The sequence below is a fragment of the Lampetra planeri genome, chromosome 35 (assembly GCF_965212315.1).
Source record: "Lampetra planeri chromosome 35, kcLamPlan1.2.h2, whole genome shotgun sequence".
Classification (NCBI taxonomy): Eukaryota; Metazoa; Chordata; class Hyperoartia; order Petromyzontiformes; family Petromyzontidae; genus Lampetra; species Lampetra planeri.
Window position 1 is genome coordinate 5479592 of NC_136141.1, and position 16875 is coordinate 5496466.

Genomic DNA, 16875 nt, shown 5'->3' on the forward strand with positions numbered 1-16875 from the left:
GGGGCATGAAGGGGGAGGGGCTGTTTACCTTCGCCCGGGGTAACGGCGTCGCTGCCGCTCCCTGCCCACCGCTGCCCCCCCCCATCCCTCCCAGTCTCCCTCTGACTCTCTCCACCCGCAAGATCGCTCCGCTCTCCCCGTCTCCGCCAGTTCTCTCTCCCCCCTCCCACTGCCATCATCATCATTCCCACCCTCGTCTTCTTGCTCGCCCGGGGACGAGAGGAGACGCAGCCATGCCGAGCAGCACCGGGGAGCCGGCGGGTCACGCGGTACTCAGGCAGCGCGGGCGGGCGAGCGGGCGCGCGGGTGGGCAGGGGGACCAGGCAAGAGCGCAGGCTTCGTCTCGGCATAGGCCCGCGGAGAGTGATGAGTTGTAGCGGTGGGGGGGGGGGGAGAGCGGCGTTTGAGGTGAGGAGAGGTGAGGATGAGGTGAGGATGGTGCACGAGGAGACGGTGAGGGGAGAGGGTGAGCGGGGAGAGATAAGAGTGAGAAGCGGCTGAGTTACGAGGTGTGTTGAGTGAGGCGAGGTGATGAGTGTGATGGTTGAGTTGAGGGTTGAGGTGATGGTTGAGGTGATGGTTGAGGTGAGGGCGAGGTGATGGTTGAGGTGATGGTTGAGGTGATGGTTGCGGTGATGGTTGAGGTGATGGTTGCGGCGATGGTTGAGGTGATGGTTGCGGTGATGGTTGAGGTGAGGGCGAGGTGATGGTTGAGGTGATGGTTGAGGTGAGGGCGAGGTGATGGTTGAGGTGATGGTTGCGGCGATGGTTGAGGTGATGGTTGCGGCGATGGTTGAGATGATGGTTGAGGTGATGGTTGAGGTGATGGTTGAGGCGATGGTTGAGGCGATGGTTGAGGCGATGGTTGAGGTGAGGGCGAGGTGATGGTTGAGGTGATGGTTGCGGTGATGGTTGAGGTGAGGGCGAGGTGATGGTTGAGGTGATGGTTGCGGTGATGGTTGAGGTGAGGGCGAGGTGATGGTTGAGGTGATGGTTGCAGCGATGGTTGAGATGATGGTTGAGGTGATGGTTGAGATGATGGTTGAGGTGATGGTTGAGGCGATGGTTGAGGTGAAGGCGAGGTGATGGTTGAGGCGATGGTTGAGGCGATGGTTGAGGCGATGGTTGAGGCGGTGGTTGAGGCGATGGTTGAGGCGATGGTTGAGGCGATGGTTGCGGCGATGGTTGAGGCGATGGTTGAGGCGATGGTTGCGGCGATGATTGAGGCGATGGTTGAGGCGAGGGCTGAGGTGATGGTTGAGGTGATGGTTGCGGTGATGGTTGAGGTGATGGTTGCGGTAATGGTTGAGGTGATGGGCGAGGTGATGGTCGAGGTGATGGTCGAGGTGATGGTCGAGGTGAGGGCGAGGTGATGGTTGAGGTGATGGTTGCGGTGATGGTTGAGGTGATGGTTGCGGTGATGGTTGCGGTGATGGTTGCGGTGATGGTTGAGGTGATGGAGTTGCTGTGATGGTTGCCGTGATGGTCGAGGTGATGGTCGAGGCGAGGAGGGCGAGGTGAGAGTCGGGCTCGCGTGTCGTGTTCGCCCGCAGGGAGACGTGGACGTGCGGTCTCTCGACTCGCGCTCCTCCTCGCCCGACCCCGCCACCCCCCTGCGCCGAGCCTCCCTCAAGGTACAAGTCTGCCTGTGTGTCTGTCTGCCTGTGTGACTGTGTGTCTGTCTGTGTGTCTGTCTGTGTGTCTCTCTGACTGTGTGTCTGTCGGTGTGTCTGTCTGTCTGTGTGTCTCTCTGCCTGTGTGTGTGTCTGTCTGTGTGTCTGTCTGCCTGTGTGTGTCTGTCTGTGTGTGTGTCTGTCTGCCTGTGTGTCTGTCTGTGTGACTGTGTGTGTGCGCACCTGTGTGTCTCTCTGCGTGTGTGTATCTCTGCCTGTATGTCTGTCTGCCTGTGTGTCTCTCTGCCTGTGTGTATTTCTGCCTGTGTGTATCTCTGCCTGTGTGTCTCTCTGTCTGCGTGGGGAGTGGTGGTGTAGCGGTTAGTGCTACGCTGCGCCATGAACCCAGCATCCCGGGTTAAATTCTCGCTCATGGCCAACACCAGTGACGATTATCTGAACTGGTCCCGGGCCTTCCCTAGGTCGACTCAGCCTCAAATAAGTACCTGGTCCCGTGTGTAAATATCGCCACTGGGGAGACAAAGGCGGCCGGGCATGGTGTTGGCCACCCACCCCCTCTTGCGCCGTGTTGGCCTTTATAGGTGCTCGCTAACAGCACTTGCCCCAACAGTCTGTTAAGGCTATAGGGAGGAATATTAGTCTTTGTATGTATCTCTCTAACTGCCTGTCTGTCTATCTGTAGGTGATGTCGAATGATAACCACGAACTCTTCCTTTGCTACTTTTCAGAGCAAGAAGTCCACCAAGGGAAGCAAAAAGTTGTCCAAGTCCGCCAGTAAGTTTCACCTGCGCCGCTCAGCCTGGTTCACGCTCACTCTGCAAGGGCGGCGTGTGTATGAAAAAGGAAAGAATCCCCCGGCATTGCGCTGTTTCATTGCTTTCATGGCTTTATTTTGGTGATTTCGAGAAGTTTTTTGGTTTGGCCATGTTTGTTTGTTGTAGTACGGAGTAAGACTGATGGCCTTAATCTAAGTTGTCTTGTGGTTGTTGTTGTTGTTGTTTGACTTGCATCCCACTGGGATTTTTGCACACAGCGTTGGTGTACGGTGTTTTTTCTGCAATATTTTGCTGTCTTTTCTTGGATTTTCTGTTTGCACTTAGTCATATATTCACTTTAAGATGTTTTCTTGTTCATGTTTTTTGTTTGTTGCGGTTGCACCCGATTCAAGAGCCGAATGGCTCACAGGGCTATACCTAATAAATGAACTTGAACTTGTTATGAGGAGGTGGTGCGGCCAGAACCATGCCCAGCAGCCGCCTTTGTCTCCACAGTTTGGATGATCGCACCGCTGCATGAGCTAAGACTTCATTGACCTCCAAGAGGTCAAGGGCTGGTTTAGATATTGGTTCATTGATGGGAGTGTGTGTATGATTGTGTACGTGTGTGAGTATTATTGTACATGTGAATGGGTGTGTTTATGATTGTTGTGGGGAGTGGTGGTGCAGTGGTTAGTGAACTGCACTACGAACCTGACAACCCGAGTTCGATTCTCGATCATAACACTGTCAAATTATCTGAACTGGTTCTGGACCTTTCCTAGGTCGACTCAGCCTCAAATGAGTACCTGGTGCGATGTGTAAACATCGCCACTTGGAAGATAACGGCGGCCAGTTGTGGAGCTGACCACCCACCCCTTCGTGTGCCATACCAGCCTTTATAGGTGCTCGATAATAGTACTTGCCCCAACAGTCCATTAAGGGCTATATAGTGTATCTTTGTCCTTGTTTATGATTGCGCAGTGGTTAGTACACTGCGCTATGATACCGGTGACACGAGTTCGATTCCTGCTCATGGCCAACATCGGTCGCAAATATATGATCCAGTCCTGGGCTTATATATCTGAACCAGAGGGGGCTAAACAGGGCCGGCATGATCTACCAAAAAGATGACTGGTACAAGTGGTGTCAAGATTGGCCTCTGTGGAGGAAGCTCATGAAGGACGCTACTGGGCAGTTAGAGGCAGTCGTCCTCCAACAACAGCGGAGGGCAGAGGAGCGACGCTCACAACAACAAACGGAGCACCGGGCAGATAAAACGCAAGTTGGTAGAGTGGAAAACACAGGTGGTGCATCTGTCAATCATCTCAGGCAGTCAACCCATAATACCTGGGTCTGTCCTGTGACCTCCCTTCCAGCAGTGAGCCTTTCACACTTCACGTCGCCTCAGGGTGCACCTAGCCTGGCACAGTTGCCATGGTGACATCTCCACTTGGTGGCAAATGGCGGTTGTTGTTCTGCCATTGCCACGCCGTAGCGAGGCGTGTCTTGTGTTGCTGCAGTGGTCGTTGTTGTTGTTGTGGTTCAGAGTCCCCTTATGAGGGTGGAGTCCCTCGCGGCGGCGCCTGGCGCTCACTCACCGGCTCGGTCACCGCGTACGCCGAGCCCATGGGAACCCGGACACCACGGCAGATGTGGCTGCACTCACTCCGCCAGGGCAATGGTGAGCCGGCCCCTCTCCTGCTTGTCCCCTTACTAGTCCCCCTGTTAGTTCCCCTGCTTGTCCATCTGATAGTCCTTATCCTAGTCTACCTGCTAGTCTACCTGCTCGTCCAGATCTGAGTCCACCTGCTAGTCTCAATCCCTCGGCTAACCCTCCTCCACACTAACCCCTGGCTGGCATTGCCACCAGCCCGTCGTTCCCACAGACTGGACCGCGCGTGACAGCGATTGTGATGTGTGCGCACGTGTGACGCACGCAGGGCTTACTCAGTCCCTGAAGAGGCCGGGGTTCGAGAGCGTGGGGGGCGCCGGGGGCAATGGGAGCGGAGTCCCCGACTACCTGAAAGAGGCGCTGGGCATGACTAGGCCCCGGCACGCGCGTTCTTCCCACACCGGTGGGCACCACGGCCGTACTGTTGTTACCACACCACCGTCGTGACACCGTCACACTGCTTGTCTGTCTTTGTGTGATATAGGGGATGTGGTACAAACTGTGAGTGTAGTGTGTAGTGTGGTGTCTACATGTATGTATGTCTGTGTTTGTGTGCAAGTGTTTGTATGATTGCCTATCTGCCTCTGAGAGGCCAGGGTGAGACTTAGAAGGCCCTATAGGGATGAGTGCATGTGTGCGTGCGTGCGTGTGCGCAGGCTACGTGCCGGGAACCCCCGACTACAAGGAGCGCGAGGCGATGTACGACGAGATCCTGGAGCTGAAGAAGGCACTGACAGCCGAGCGCGCGGCGCTGGAGACGACGCGCACGCGAGCCCGGCGCCTCGAGGCCGAGGGGGCACGCAAGGACAAGCAGCTGGAGCAGCTGCTGATGCCGCAAGCGCAGGTCTGGAGGAGACTCGGTGACGCGTGCACAGAGAGGGAGACGGGGAGAAGGAGAGAGGGAGACACAATTATAAGATGCATCCACACGGAGATGCAAACAACAACAGCTGCCATCTGCCAGTGGTGTCACCACGATGCTTGTGCCAGGCTAGGTGCACTCTGAGGCTGTCACATGAAGTGTGCAAGGCTCGCTGCTGGCAGGATCTCATGGGACAGACCCAGGTGCTGTGGGTTGACTGACTGAGATGATTGACAGATGCACCACCTGTGCTCCCCACTGCCAAATTGCTGTGTTTTAGCCACAGACACACAGACAACTATACACAGACACACACGTGCCTGTGCGTACGCACACACACACACACAATCACATGCACAAACATACTTAACACACACCTGCAGGTACACACGCGCACACGTGTGTACCTGCGGGTGCCCACACCTCTACTGACAAGTGTGCCGTGTGTGACGACCAGGGGTCGGAGTTCACCCGCAGCCTGGGTGACCGCAAGAGGGAGTCCGGAGCGGTGAGCCTGCCAGATGCATCGTGCCCAATTAACGAAACCATTCAGTCGCACTCAGACGGCGGCCCCGCTCGAGTGGCCGAGTGTCACCTCGCCTGCCCCCTCTCCCTCCCCGTCTGTCGGTCTCCCAGGTGATTAACGGCCTCAAGCAGAGGGTACTCAAGCTGGAGCAGCAGTGCAAGGAGAAGGACACGGCGCTGACGTGAGTAACATCGCCACGGCCACCACCGCCTCCTCCTCCTCCCTACACCAGCCACCCTCCCCTTCCCTCCCTCCTTCCCACCATCCTCTTCACTCACCTCCTCTGTGATTTATATCTGCTTCATTGCTGAACTTGTTGTTATGCTATTGTTATTCTTAGGTTTTTTCGGTAAAGTCACGTAGGTAACAAAAATTTAAATTAATAAAAGTTAAATACTTGATACAGCTATCGTGCTGTGATGGTTCCACCTGACGGAAGCTTGTGTTGCCTCCGAAACGTCGTGATTTTTATTTTATTTTTATTTTACTTTTATTAATTTTAATTTTGTACCTACGTGACTTTACCGAAAAAACCTAAGAATATGAATCCTTGCAGTCACGAAAGCTTCAAATCTAGAATTAAGTTATGCTATTGCTTTTGTCATTGTAGTAACCCAGATCACTCTTGCAAATGGGAATCTATGCTGGTTTCTATAGTTCTCACCTGGTTACACAAAATCAACTTGAAACTTGATCCCCTTCCTCCTGCACCCCTCCTACCTCATACCACCCCCCTACACCACCCCCTACACACATCCCCCTACTCCCGCCCCCTTCTCTTCCCGCCTCCCTTGCACCTGTGTGGTGCCCATGCATGTGTCTTTGCCCATGTGTTTGTGTGTATTTGTCTGCCCATGTGTGTGCTGGATGCGCATATGCTGGATGTGCGTGACCCAGGCGTCTGCGGGAGGATGTGCGCTGCACCAGCCTGGAGGAGATGCGCGTCGCAGCGGAGACCTACCTGCTGGAGGTCTCTCCCTCCCTCATTTTCTTGCACAAATAAACAATTTATCTACCAATTCATTTAAAGAATTAGAGGGCTTCATTCAGCAGTACGGGATTAAACATCGACTTAAAGGCTCTGACACCTTGAAATCTCCCTCCTTCCCCTCCCTCCCTCTCCTTCGCTCTGTCTCTCTTTGTTTTCTCCCTCCAATGGTGGTGAGGTTGCTGGTGTGGGGAGCGGTAGTGTAGCGGTTAGCGCGCTGCGCTACAAACCCGGCAACCCGGGTTTAATTCCCGCTCACGGTCAACACCAGTGACGATTATTTAAATCGGTCTTGGGCCTCCCCTAGGTCCACTCGGCCTCAAATGAGTACCTGGTGCGGTGTGTAAACATCGCCACTAGGGAGAAAACGGCAGCTGGGCGTGGTGCTGGCCACCCACCCCATCGTGTGCCATGCTTACCTTCATTGGTGCTCGCTAACAGAACTTGTTCCTAAAGTCTGTTCAGACTACACGGATGATCATTGGTGAAGATGAACATACTAGTGATGGTGATTAAGATGACGAGGAAGAAGGTGGTGAGGATGCTGGTGGTGGTGATGTTGGTTAGGATGATGATGATGATGGTGGTGAGGATGGGTGAGGATGGGTGTCCCTCTCTCTGCAGATCGACCGGTTGAGGGAGGCGCTTGCTGCCGCGGCTCCGACCCCAGCGAGGTACGCACAGTGGGCGACGTGGCGAGATGGACGCACGCAGCACATGGTCCTCTGGATCGTAGTTTTGATGGTCACGGTGCTGGTGGTTGCAGTGATTGTTGTTGTTGAGTTATTGTAGTTATTGTGGTTGATGGGCTTGTCGTAATTATTTATTGGTTTAGCCATGTTTGTTTGTTGTAGTACAGAGTTAGACTGATGGCCTTAATCTAAGTTGTCTTGTGGTGGTTGTTGTTGTTGTTGTTTGACTTGCATCCCACTGGGATTTTTGCACACAGAGTTGGTGTACGGTGATTTTTCTGCAATATTTTGCTGTCTTTTCTTGGATTTTCTGCTTGCACTTAGTCACATATTCACTTTAAGATGTTTTTTGTTCGTGTTTTTGTTTTTTGTTTGTTGCGGCTGCACCTGATTCAAGAGCCGAATGGCTCACAGGGCTATACCTAATAAATGAACTTGAACTTGATTTAGTTGTGGTCGTTGTAATTGTTGTTATTGGGTGTCAGAATCAGTCTTTATTTAGACTGGAGAGGAATCAGATAAGATATGAAACTCTTTTTCACAGATGTCCAGGAGGGGCGAGTCTGCAAGTTAAAGAGTAAGCGAGTAACCAAGTATGCAAGTAACTAAAAATAAATGTAAACAAAGTCGACAAGTTCAAACATTCCTGCTAATCTTTCAACACTAAATGCAACCTTGCAGTTGTTGTGGTTGTATTTATTGATGAGCTATGGCAGTGGTATTGGTTACCGTGGCATTGTTGCCATGGTATCGATTGCTTGTGTTGGTTGCAGTAGGGAAGGAGGCGCTGCAGGTCGGCACAAGGAGAAGGCGTTGGGTGCCGCGCTGCGCCGCCTCTCGGAGAAGCACGCGCTGGTGCAGCAGGACAACGCCCGACTGCGCTCCGAGCTCAGCGCCGCACACGCAGCTCCACCGCCAGTACCACCGCCAGCACCGCCACACACGGGGACCAGTGGCACCACCGCACCGCAGCAGGAGCAGCCCGGTCAGGCCAGCACCACCCGGCACCACCCGGCACCACTCGGCACCACCCGGCACCACCCGGCACCACGCGGCACCACGCGGCATCACCGGCAACACTCTGCACCACCCAGTACAACCCAGCACCACTCAGCACCACTTAGCACCACCCAGCACCGCTCAGCACTACATCACTGGTTGTATTGGTTGTTGTTAATGTTGTTGTTGTTTTTGTTTCAGTGAAACGCGAAGCTGGGAACCGCACCGTATCGGCTCGCCGCACGGCAGCGCTGGAGGAGGTGACCCCACACTCACCGTGCTCACCACACTCTTATTACTAAACATTCTGCACTCACCGCACTCTTCATTCTGGGTGGTTGAACAGGGTTCTTGGTCACCTCGGTCATTGCCAGACATCACGTGTGTGTATCTGTGTGTGTGTGTCTTTGTTGGCTGTACCAGAGGAATTTCAATCTGGTTCAGATACAATGGGAGGTTGTTCCATGCTCAGGTGCGGTTAAGGGATGGCTCCCTATTTGGCAACCATGTTATGTATGCTGATGATCTGGTGATTGCTGCTCACTCAGAGGAGGAGTGAAGACGCTGCTGCTGAACCTGGTGCTTTACCATCAGCCCCACCAAAACTAAGCACCTGCCTCGGTATTTCGTCCCATCAAACACTCCACCACCACAACTCCCAATTGCGAATGGGGCAGTTGTGGAGAGAGTGGAGAGTTTTCCATACCTGGGCAGTCTACTCATGACCAGCTCTGGTTTGACAGCAGAGGTTTCACTCCAAATCAGTCGAGTGGCATTATTATTTCATCAGCTGCGTAACGCTGTGTGGAAGCTCTCTGGTCTTTCGCTCCAGATGAAGCTTCAGGTTTTGTCGGCCACAGTCATGCCCTCCCTCCTCTATGCTCTGCCTACGATCCATTCTGGGTTTAACCAGACTGGATTGTGTGAGGAGCTCACAGATCCTTGAACGATCTGGACTGAGTCCCATCGGTGACCTCCTCCGGCAGACAAGGCTGTGTTCGCCCAGCCACCGCATGCCCAAGCAGCTTCTGTTTGGCCACATAGAGGGGGCTAAACGGGCACTGCACAGGCTAGGGAAGAGATGGAGTGATGTGGTACAGGAGGACGTGGAGCTGAGTGGACTTGCCATTGACTTGTACCAGTGGTGTTAAAATCGGCCTCTGGGGAGGAGGCTCGTGAAGGACGCTACTGGGCAGTTGGAGGCAGTCGCTTTCCAGCAACAACAGACAGCAGAGGAGCAATGCACAGCAAGTTGGCACAGTAGAGGACACAGGTGGTGCAGCAGCCAGTCATCTCAGTCATGCAACCCGTGCCACCTGGGTCTGTCCCGTGACCTCCTGCCAGCGGTCGTTTGACCGTTCACGTGGCCTTAACTTGCACATAGCCTGGCACAAGCGCCGTGGTGATGTCGCCGCCACCTAGAGACGAATGGCGAGTATTAGTATTGGTATTGGTCTCCAAATGGAGCGGTGCCGCAGTGGTTAGTGCAGTGCGCCTTGAACCTGGCCAACCATAGCCAACATCGTGACGAATATTGAACTGGTCCTCAGCCTGCCTGCCCGAGGGCGACTCGGGCATGGTGCTGGCCAGCCTTCATAGGTGCTCGCTAACAGCACTTGCTCCAACAGTCTGTCAAGGCTATATGTGGGGGGGTGGGGGGTCTTTGTCTTTGTGCGTGCAGGGTGCTGCTGGTGCGGGTGGCGAGGATGGGCAGGACGCGGTGCGTCTGCGCAGCGCCGTGCGGCGCCTCAAGGAGGACAGGCGTGCGCTGCAGGGAGAGCTCGCCCAGAGGGAGTACGTGTGCACAAAGATAAAGACAAAGAAACCCCATGTAGACCAACACACGCTGGTTGGGGCGAGTGCTGTTTGCGAGCACCTATGAAGGCCCGGCACGGTGCAGACACACGGTGGGGGGTTGGTGTAGCCAACACCACGTGTAGCCACCTTTGTCTCCCAAGTGGCTATGTTTGCACACCTCACGAGGTACTAATTTAAGGCTGAGTCGCCATAGGGGAGGCCCAGGACCGGTTCAGATAATCGGCACCGATATTGGCGAATGCGAAGTGCGCTAACCACTGCGCCACCACTTCCCATGTGTACACAGACGTATTCACACACTCATGGACACACGTGGAAACATGTGTCCACACGTACACACACACACGCACGTATAGTAGTGTTTGAACACATGTACACACGTACGAACCCTCATAGGTGCTCGCTAACAGCACTTGCCCCAACAGTGTGTTGAGGCTATATGGGGGCACTTTGTCTTTGCCAGCAAGGAGATCCAGCAGCTGAGGCGGACGACCTCTGATCTGGAAGTGGAAAATAAGCGACTGTCGGTGCGACACGCGGAGGAGCAAATGCGGTGAGAGGAGACACAGGGACACGCGTAGGCGGGGTGTGTGGAGGGGCTGGTGCGTGTCTGTGTGTGTGTGTGTACGGGGAGCGGTAGTGTAGCGGTTAGCGCGCTGCGCTATGAACCTGGCGACCCGGGTTCGATTCCCGCTCACGGCTAACACCAGTGACGATTATCTGAACCGGTCCTGGGCCTCCCCTAGGTCGACTCAGCCTTAAATGAGTACCTGGTGCGGTGTGTAAACATCGCCACTGGGGAGACAAAGGCGGTCGGGCGTGGTGCTGGCCACCCGCCCCCTCGTTCGTGTACCGTTCCGGCCTTCATAGGTGCTCGCTAACAGCACTTGCCCCTACAGTCTGTTAAGGCTATACGGGGGATCTTTGTCTTTGTATGTGCGTGTACATGTGCGCGCTGTCCTCTGGCCTTGCACAGAGAGGAGGTGCGGGCTCTTCAGGAAAAGTTGCGGTGTGTGGAGCGGGAGCTTGAGGAGGAGCGGAGGCGTGGGGAGGAGCGGAGACACAGAGGGGTGTGTACGCAGCTCGGGGCACAATGGCTGCTGCTCACAGTCACTCGCCACGTTACTTTTGGTTTTTCACTCACGAGCGGTGCAGCCCTCCCTCCGTGTGAGGGAGCGGCCCGCGGAAGCGAATATCACAGAGCTACCTCTGAGAGCCCGTATTCAAATGACCTCAGGTTCACGAACAGTAGAGGGCAGCACCGTCCCACCCACGGTGCGGAGGCCATGACGGGAACGAGGGGGGGGGGGGGACAGGTTCACGCCCCCTGACCCCACAGCGACATCACCCCCGGTCCGTTCGTCTCGCAGGAACGCGACCTAAGCCCCGCCACTGCTGGCACCGCGAGCCAATCCCGGCACAGCTCTTCAGACTCGCAGGGACGCAACGGCCAATCGAGGCAAAGCTCTACGGACTCGCAGAGACCGAGCGGCCAATCACGGCACAGCTCTCCACAGTCGGACAGGGGCAGCCGATCGCGGCCGTGCTCGGCGAGTCCCGAGCGAGGAAGAGGACGGAGCGGTGCCGCTCAGCGGGCGAGGAGAGCCGAGGCAGCCGTGGTAATCCAGCGGCAGTGGCGACGCCACCGCCATACGGTGAGGGGGGGGACGCACTCTCACCATGGCACCAGAGTAAAGCACGGGTGGGAGTGAGGCGCGGGTGGGAGTGAGGCGCGGGTGGGAGTGAGGCGCGGGTGGGAGTGAGGCACGGGTGGGAGTGAGGCGCGGGTGGGAGTGAGGCGCGGGTGGGAGTGAGGCGCGGGTGGGAGTGAGGCGCGGGTGGGAGTGAGGCGCGGGTGGGAGTGAGGCGCGGGTGGGAGTGAGGCGCGGGTGGGAGTGAGGCCGCGGGTGGGAGTGAGGCCGCGGGTGGGAGTGAGGCGCGGGTGGGAGTGAGGCGCGGGTGGGAGTGAGGCGCGGGTGGGAGTGAGGCGCGGGTGGGAGTGAGGCGCGGGTGGGAGTGAGGCGCGGGTGGGAGTGAGGCGTGGGTGGAGCTGGGGGTGTGCATTACTCATGCATGGCTCTCGCTTTGTGTTGCAGGAGAAGAGTGACGAGATCGACGAGGTGAGTGTGCGTGTGTGCATATAGTTTGTGTGTACACACATGCCTTGTGTGTGTTCATGCCTTGTGTGTGTTCATGCCTTGCATGTACACTCATGCCATGTGTGTATGTGCATTAGGCAGCACAGCTGATCCAGTCTGTGATGCGAAGCCACGGAACTCGACGCCGCCTCGTCATTGAGCAGGTAGCGGCACAATCACCTATCATCTATGCAGAGGCACAAAGACAAAGGTCCCCCGTGTAGCCTTTAGCGAGCTGCACTTATGAAGGCCAGCACGGCACACGAGGGGCTGGTGTGGCCAGAACCGCACTTCCCGGCCTTTTCATGCCTCGTGTAATGTTTACACACTGCACCAGGCACTCGTTTCAGCCTGAGTCAACCTAGGGGAGGCCCAAGACTGGTTTAGATAATCATCCGTTTTGTTGGCCGCGAGTGGAACTCTTATCTCGGGTCGCCGGGTTCACAGCGCAGCACACACTAACCGCTGCTCCGCCGCTCTGCGCGCGACACGCACGAGACCCTCGCGGCCATTCTGACCGCAGGATGATATCCCGTTGTGCACGAGGAGACCCACGAGCGCGTGGGACGCCGATGCGTCCAAGGGCCACGGGCCTCCCCGATGGCCCTCTGCCCACCACGTGCTCAGCAAGTGGAGGCCCTGCAACGCTCCGATTTTGTAATCTCAGTCGAAGTGATCTCCAATTGAGCATTGAGGCATTGGTGCTCATCTCCCGTTTACAGCCCTGAGCCACTGGTGGCAGGGGTGAGTATATCTGTAGGGCGATTCACTGTCGACTTACCCACAAAGTGGTACTTATTGTATCGACCCCAGAAGGATGATGGACTGAGTCAACCCATAACCAGGATGTGAACTCGCAGCCTTACGATTGCGAGCCGCCGCTCTACCACCGCCCGTTTTGTCCAGAGTCAACGCGCTGTCATTGGCTGCGACGTGCAGGCATGAGAGGAGGGTCCCTCACGCACGGTCCGCTCCTTCTCTCTTCCAGGGCCCCGGCCACGCCGCAGAGGAGGTGGCAGACCCAGCCATCATTCTCATCCAATCGGCTGTCAGGGCTCACATCGCAAGGCGTGCACAGCTGGAAATCAGGTAGCCAATCAGGAGGCTTCCTGTGCCGTGCACCTTTCCCTTATGATGGTATGACGATGTCTTGTGTTGGTATTATGATGGTATTATGGTGGTGGTGATATGGTGATTGTATGATGATCCATTGTGTTGATATGATGTGTTCTGCCCCGTCTCATCTCTCTGCACTCATTTTCTCACGAACAGAGCCCAGGCCGAGCCGACCTCAACATTCACGCCCTCGCCAACCGGTACGGAACACGAACCACACCACAACCATCTTTCCACCATTTTACACTCGCCAGTCGCTCACTGCTAACAAAGGCCTCGCACTCATCCTGGACTACCCATTATGCTGAGACACGTGCTCTCCGCACGCCCAGCAGGTGCATGGGAGCAGCGTGGTCGGGTGTGCTTCAATCGGAACCTGCTTTGCTGCGTGCTGTGATGTCTGTTATGCTGTGTACTATGCTGTGATACTATGCCGTGTACAATGCCGTGTACTGTGCCGTGTACTGTGCCGTGTACTGTGCCGTGTACTGTGCCGTGTACTGTGCCGTGTACTGTGCCGTGTACTGTGCCGTGCATCGCGTGCTATGCAGCACACTTTGCCCTGTGCTGTGTACTATGCCAGGTGGTAAGCACTGTGCTGTGTGGTGTGCTGTGCCGTGTGCAGGCTATGCAGTGGATACGGTGGGGGCCACTGCGCGGCTGGCACTGTGAAGGCCATGCCCCCCTCTGCCCCCCCCCCCCCTCCTCCCGTGTTTGAGGACCCCCCACTCTCTGGTGCAATAACCTCGGTGAATTGTTGATGACGCCGATTGCGGGTGTTGATTGGACAGGGTATGTGATGCTGGTCGGATTGCGTTTGCACTGGCAGTGAGAGAGTCACATTCAGAATAAAGTGAGTTGGCTGTCTCCGCTCTTTGGGCTGCTCTCCGTGTGTGGATTGTGTCTTTGCCTCTGGGGAGCTGCCGTCTCCGCCACAGAGTGAATCTGGACACGTCTCCCAGTCGGCCGTTGGGCTATCGACACGGTGCAGTGCTGTGCAATAAAGTTCAATACAACACCGCTAGCAGATCTCGGCACAAACGAACTCCTGCCACCCGAACACCGATGCAAAGTCAAACACGGCTCGGTGGACACGCCAGTTAAACATTTTAAGTCGAGTTTGTTTAACCAGGTGAGAAGTCAAGAGACCAGGATGAAGCTCGTTTGCACGATAGACGTCGGGTATTCGTCTGCTACCAGTAGGGGGCGTTGATTGCTGCTTTATAATCCCAATTGAGTAATCCGCGGCGTAAATTTTCAATCTGGCAAATTAGGATGCCGACGCCGGCACACAATAGCCTCCTCTTGCGAACGACATCACGGGATCTTTTAACATCCGCTGTGAAGCGGAAAGTGCGCAGCATTACGACTGTTACTGTGGCTATTACGCCCACAGCAATAACCAGGGATGCCTGTCAGATTCGAACCGTGCACCTCTGCAACAAGTGAGCAATGCGCCACCGCTGAATCACGTCGCCACCCTCGAGTGACTCAAACCATCATGCATCCGAGGTCGATAAAAAATTAGGTAGCACTTAAGTCGGTAGTGGTTGCCTATGGATAGACTCGCACTTGCCATAGGAATGTGGAATTTCACAATTGGTTGAGGGCTGTTGCTGTTGACGGAAAGAGGGGCACCATTTGCTCGATGCTCATTTGAGTAGGAGATCAACATCACTTTTAACCTGACCACCTCTGTGACCTCGAAGCACATGGGGTTCAGATCGATGCTGTGATGGGTTATCCCCGAAGTGGGATGAGTGATGATGAGTTTGTTCGCTGATGAGGAGACCCGCGTGTGCTTCGATGAAGAGGGCGGTTTGTGTGCAGCTTGGGATCCACAGTTTCGGAGGCCAAGCGCTAGGCGGCCAACAGGTAACGGGACCATCAAAGTTGTAATATAAGTGAGTGTGGTTACTATTACAAGAGCTTGGGGAATTATGGAAAGGGAATTAATTCTAAAGTGGAGCAGTGCATGGGAAGAAGCAAGAGAGTCGAGGCGAGTGGGTGATTGAGTGCGTCGATGTGACCCGCAGTGTGGTGGTTGAACACAAGTTTGGATGATACGTTGAGGACTCGTTCTCCAAGACCGAGTCCTCAACATGGGTGGAGGAATCGATGAGTGATGTATACTGAAAGAGCAATCGGTGTCGTAGCGATCGAGGAGTGTTGAGGAGGCAACTGGTCGCCGGTGAGCGAGTGACTGGGCCGGCGAGTGGCTGGATCGCCGCTCGCCCCGCCTGCCGCCCTGCGCTGAACTCGATCCGACGCAGCGAGACGGCGCGCCTCCCGCTCGCTGTGGGCCAGAGGTCGCAAACGGGTTTTGATTCCTTACCCGTACCTGGCCGCACCAGGGTACGGGTACCCGTTCCTTACCCGTACCCTACCCGAAATGAGTGACAAACGGTTACTCACCAGTGACTCACGGCGTACCCGTACCCGGCCGCACCAGGGTCGCAAACGGGTAGCCGGGTATCGTGTAGGGTACGGGTATCGAGTACCCGGTTGCGACCTCTGCAGTGGGCCACGCGGTGTGTGAAGCGCCCAGACCGACATCGTGGAAAGATGGCCAGGAGATGGCAATACAGCGAATAGTTTTCATCCATTTCTGCAACAACAACAACAACGTGTCCAAACATGCGCACTGCAAGACACCTAACCGTGAACAAAAATAATATTGCGAATTGAGGACTTCCTGGGTAAATACAAGTTATACATCTTCTTGGTTCTTTCGGTAAAGTCACGTAGAAGGGAGATAATAAAATAATAAAAATAAAACATAATAAAATAATTCTCACGACGTTTCGGCCACAGACACTGTCTTTCAAACAGACCTGTTCTTCACCTGAGGACGGCTGCTTGCGTTCTGGCCGAAACGTCGTGAGAATTATTTTATTATGTTTAATTTTTATTATTTTATTATCTCCCTTCTACGTGACTTTACCGAAAGAACCAAGAAGATGAATCCCTGCAGTCACGAAAGCTTTAAATCAAAAGTTATACAGGTAGGAACAACAGGTTCCACACTGCCCACCAGGGATGATTTGTCTGTCGTGCATATTTGTCAGTCGTGCACGAATGCGCTGTCCAACCAAGTTCCTACCTGCCCACTCCGAAGGAACGTGTTTCAATGTGCTGTGCAAAAAACCTGGGCTGTGGACACCGCAAGAGGACATGGGCAGCGATGAGTGATGCGGAGTCGGAGATGAGTAGCGGTTGGTGTTGTTTATCCTCGCACTGTACATACACAGGTCACCCTCGCGTTGATTGAGTCATGAGAATTAGCCTTGCGTTCAGAGGACATCGCAAGATAATCAGTAGGGGAGGGTGAGGGGGGTATGAGCCAGAGGTGTGGACTCGAGTCATGTGACTTGGACTCGAGTCAGACTCGAGTCATGAATTTGATGACTTGCGACTCGACTTGGACTTGCATAACAATGACTTTGTCCCACCTATGAGATGTGGACTCGAGTCATGTGACTTGGACTCGAGTCAGACTCGAGTCATGAATTTGATGACTTGCGACTCGACTTGGACTTCCATAACAATGACTTTGTCCCACCTCTGGTATGAGCAGAGCGCTCGGTCGAGAGGGATCGGCCCCGTGCCCCCAGGGCTCCTGGTACAGGTGTTGGGTTTCCTCGCCGCGTTGCTAGGCGATGCACTGTGCAG

At 55.0% G+C, this 16875-nt stretch overlaps 1 protein-coding gene across 2 annotated transcripts; it reads left to right on the top strand.

The window, feature by feature from the left end:
• The first annotated feature begins 10 nt into the window (after positions 1-10).
• Positions 11-14070, top strand: IQCE (IQ motif containing E). 2 transcript variants are annotated; one of them, XM_078611059.1, is made up of 21 exons: positions 11-269; positions 1554-1634; positions 2363-2408; positions 3939-4073; positions 4333-4467; positions 4721-4908; positions 5384-5434; positions 5563-5633; positions 6350-6422; positions 7065-7114; positions 7906-8117; positions 8333-8391; positions 9813-9925; positions 10413-10502; positions 10926-11019; positions 11320-11604; positions 12046-12069; positions 12186-12251; positions 13076-13176; positions 13360-13403; positions 13829-14070. In XM_078611059.1, exons 1-21 carry the CDS (start codon positions 234-236, stop codon positions 13873-13875), a joined length of 2001 nt encoding a protein of 666 aa, XP_078467185.1. In that variant the 5' UTR covers positions 11-233; the 3' UTR covers positions 13876-14070. The 2 variants fall into 2 exon arrangements, with proteins under 2 accessions (XP_078467185.1, XP_078467186.1); XM_078611060.1 differs by having other exon boundaries at positions 7909-8117.
• Positions 14071-16875: the final 2805 nt, after the last annotated feature.

Coding starts and splice junctions, on each gene's coding strand:
- IQCE (XM_078611059.1), top strand. CDS start 234: ATGCCGAGCAGCACCGGGGAGCCGGCGGGTCACGCG. Junction 2,409..3,938: donor AAAGTTGTCCAAGTCCGCCA/GTAAGTTTCACC, acceptor GTTGTGGTTCAG/AGTCCCCTTATGAGGGTGGA. Junction 9,926..10,412: donor GGAGAGCTCGCCCAGAGGGA/GTACGTGTGCAC, acceptor TGTCTTTGCCAG/CAAGGAGATCCAGCAGCTGA.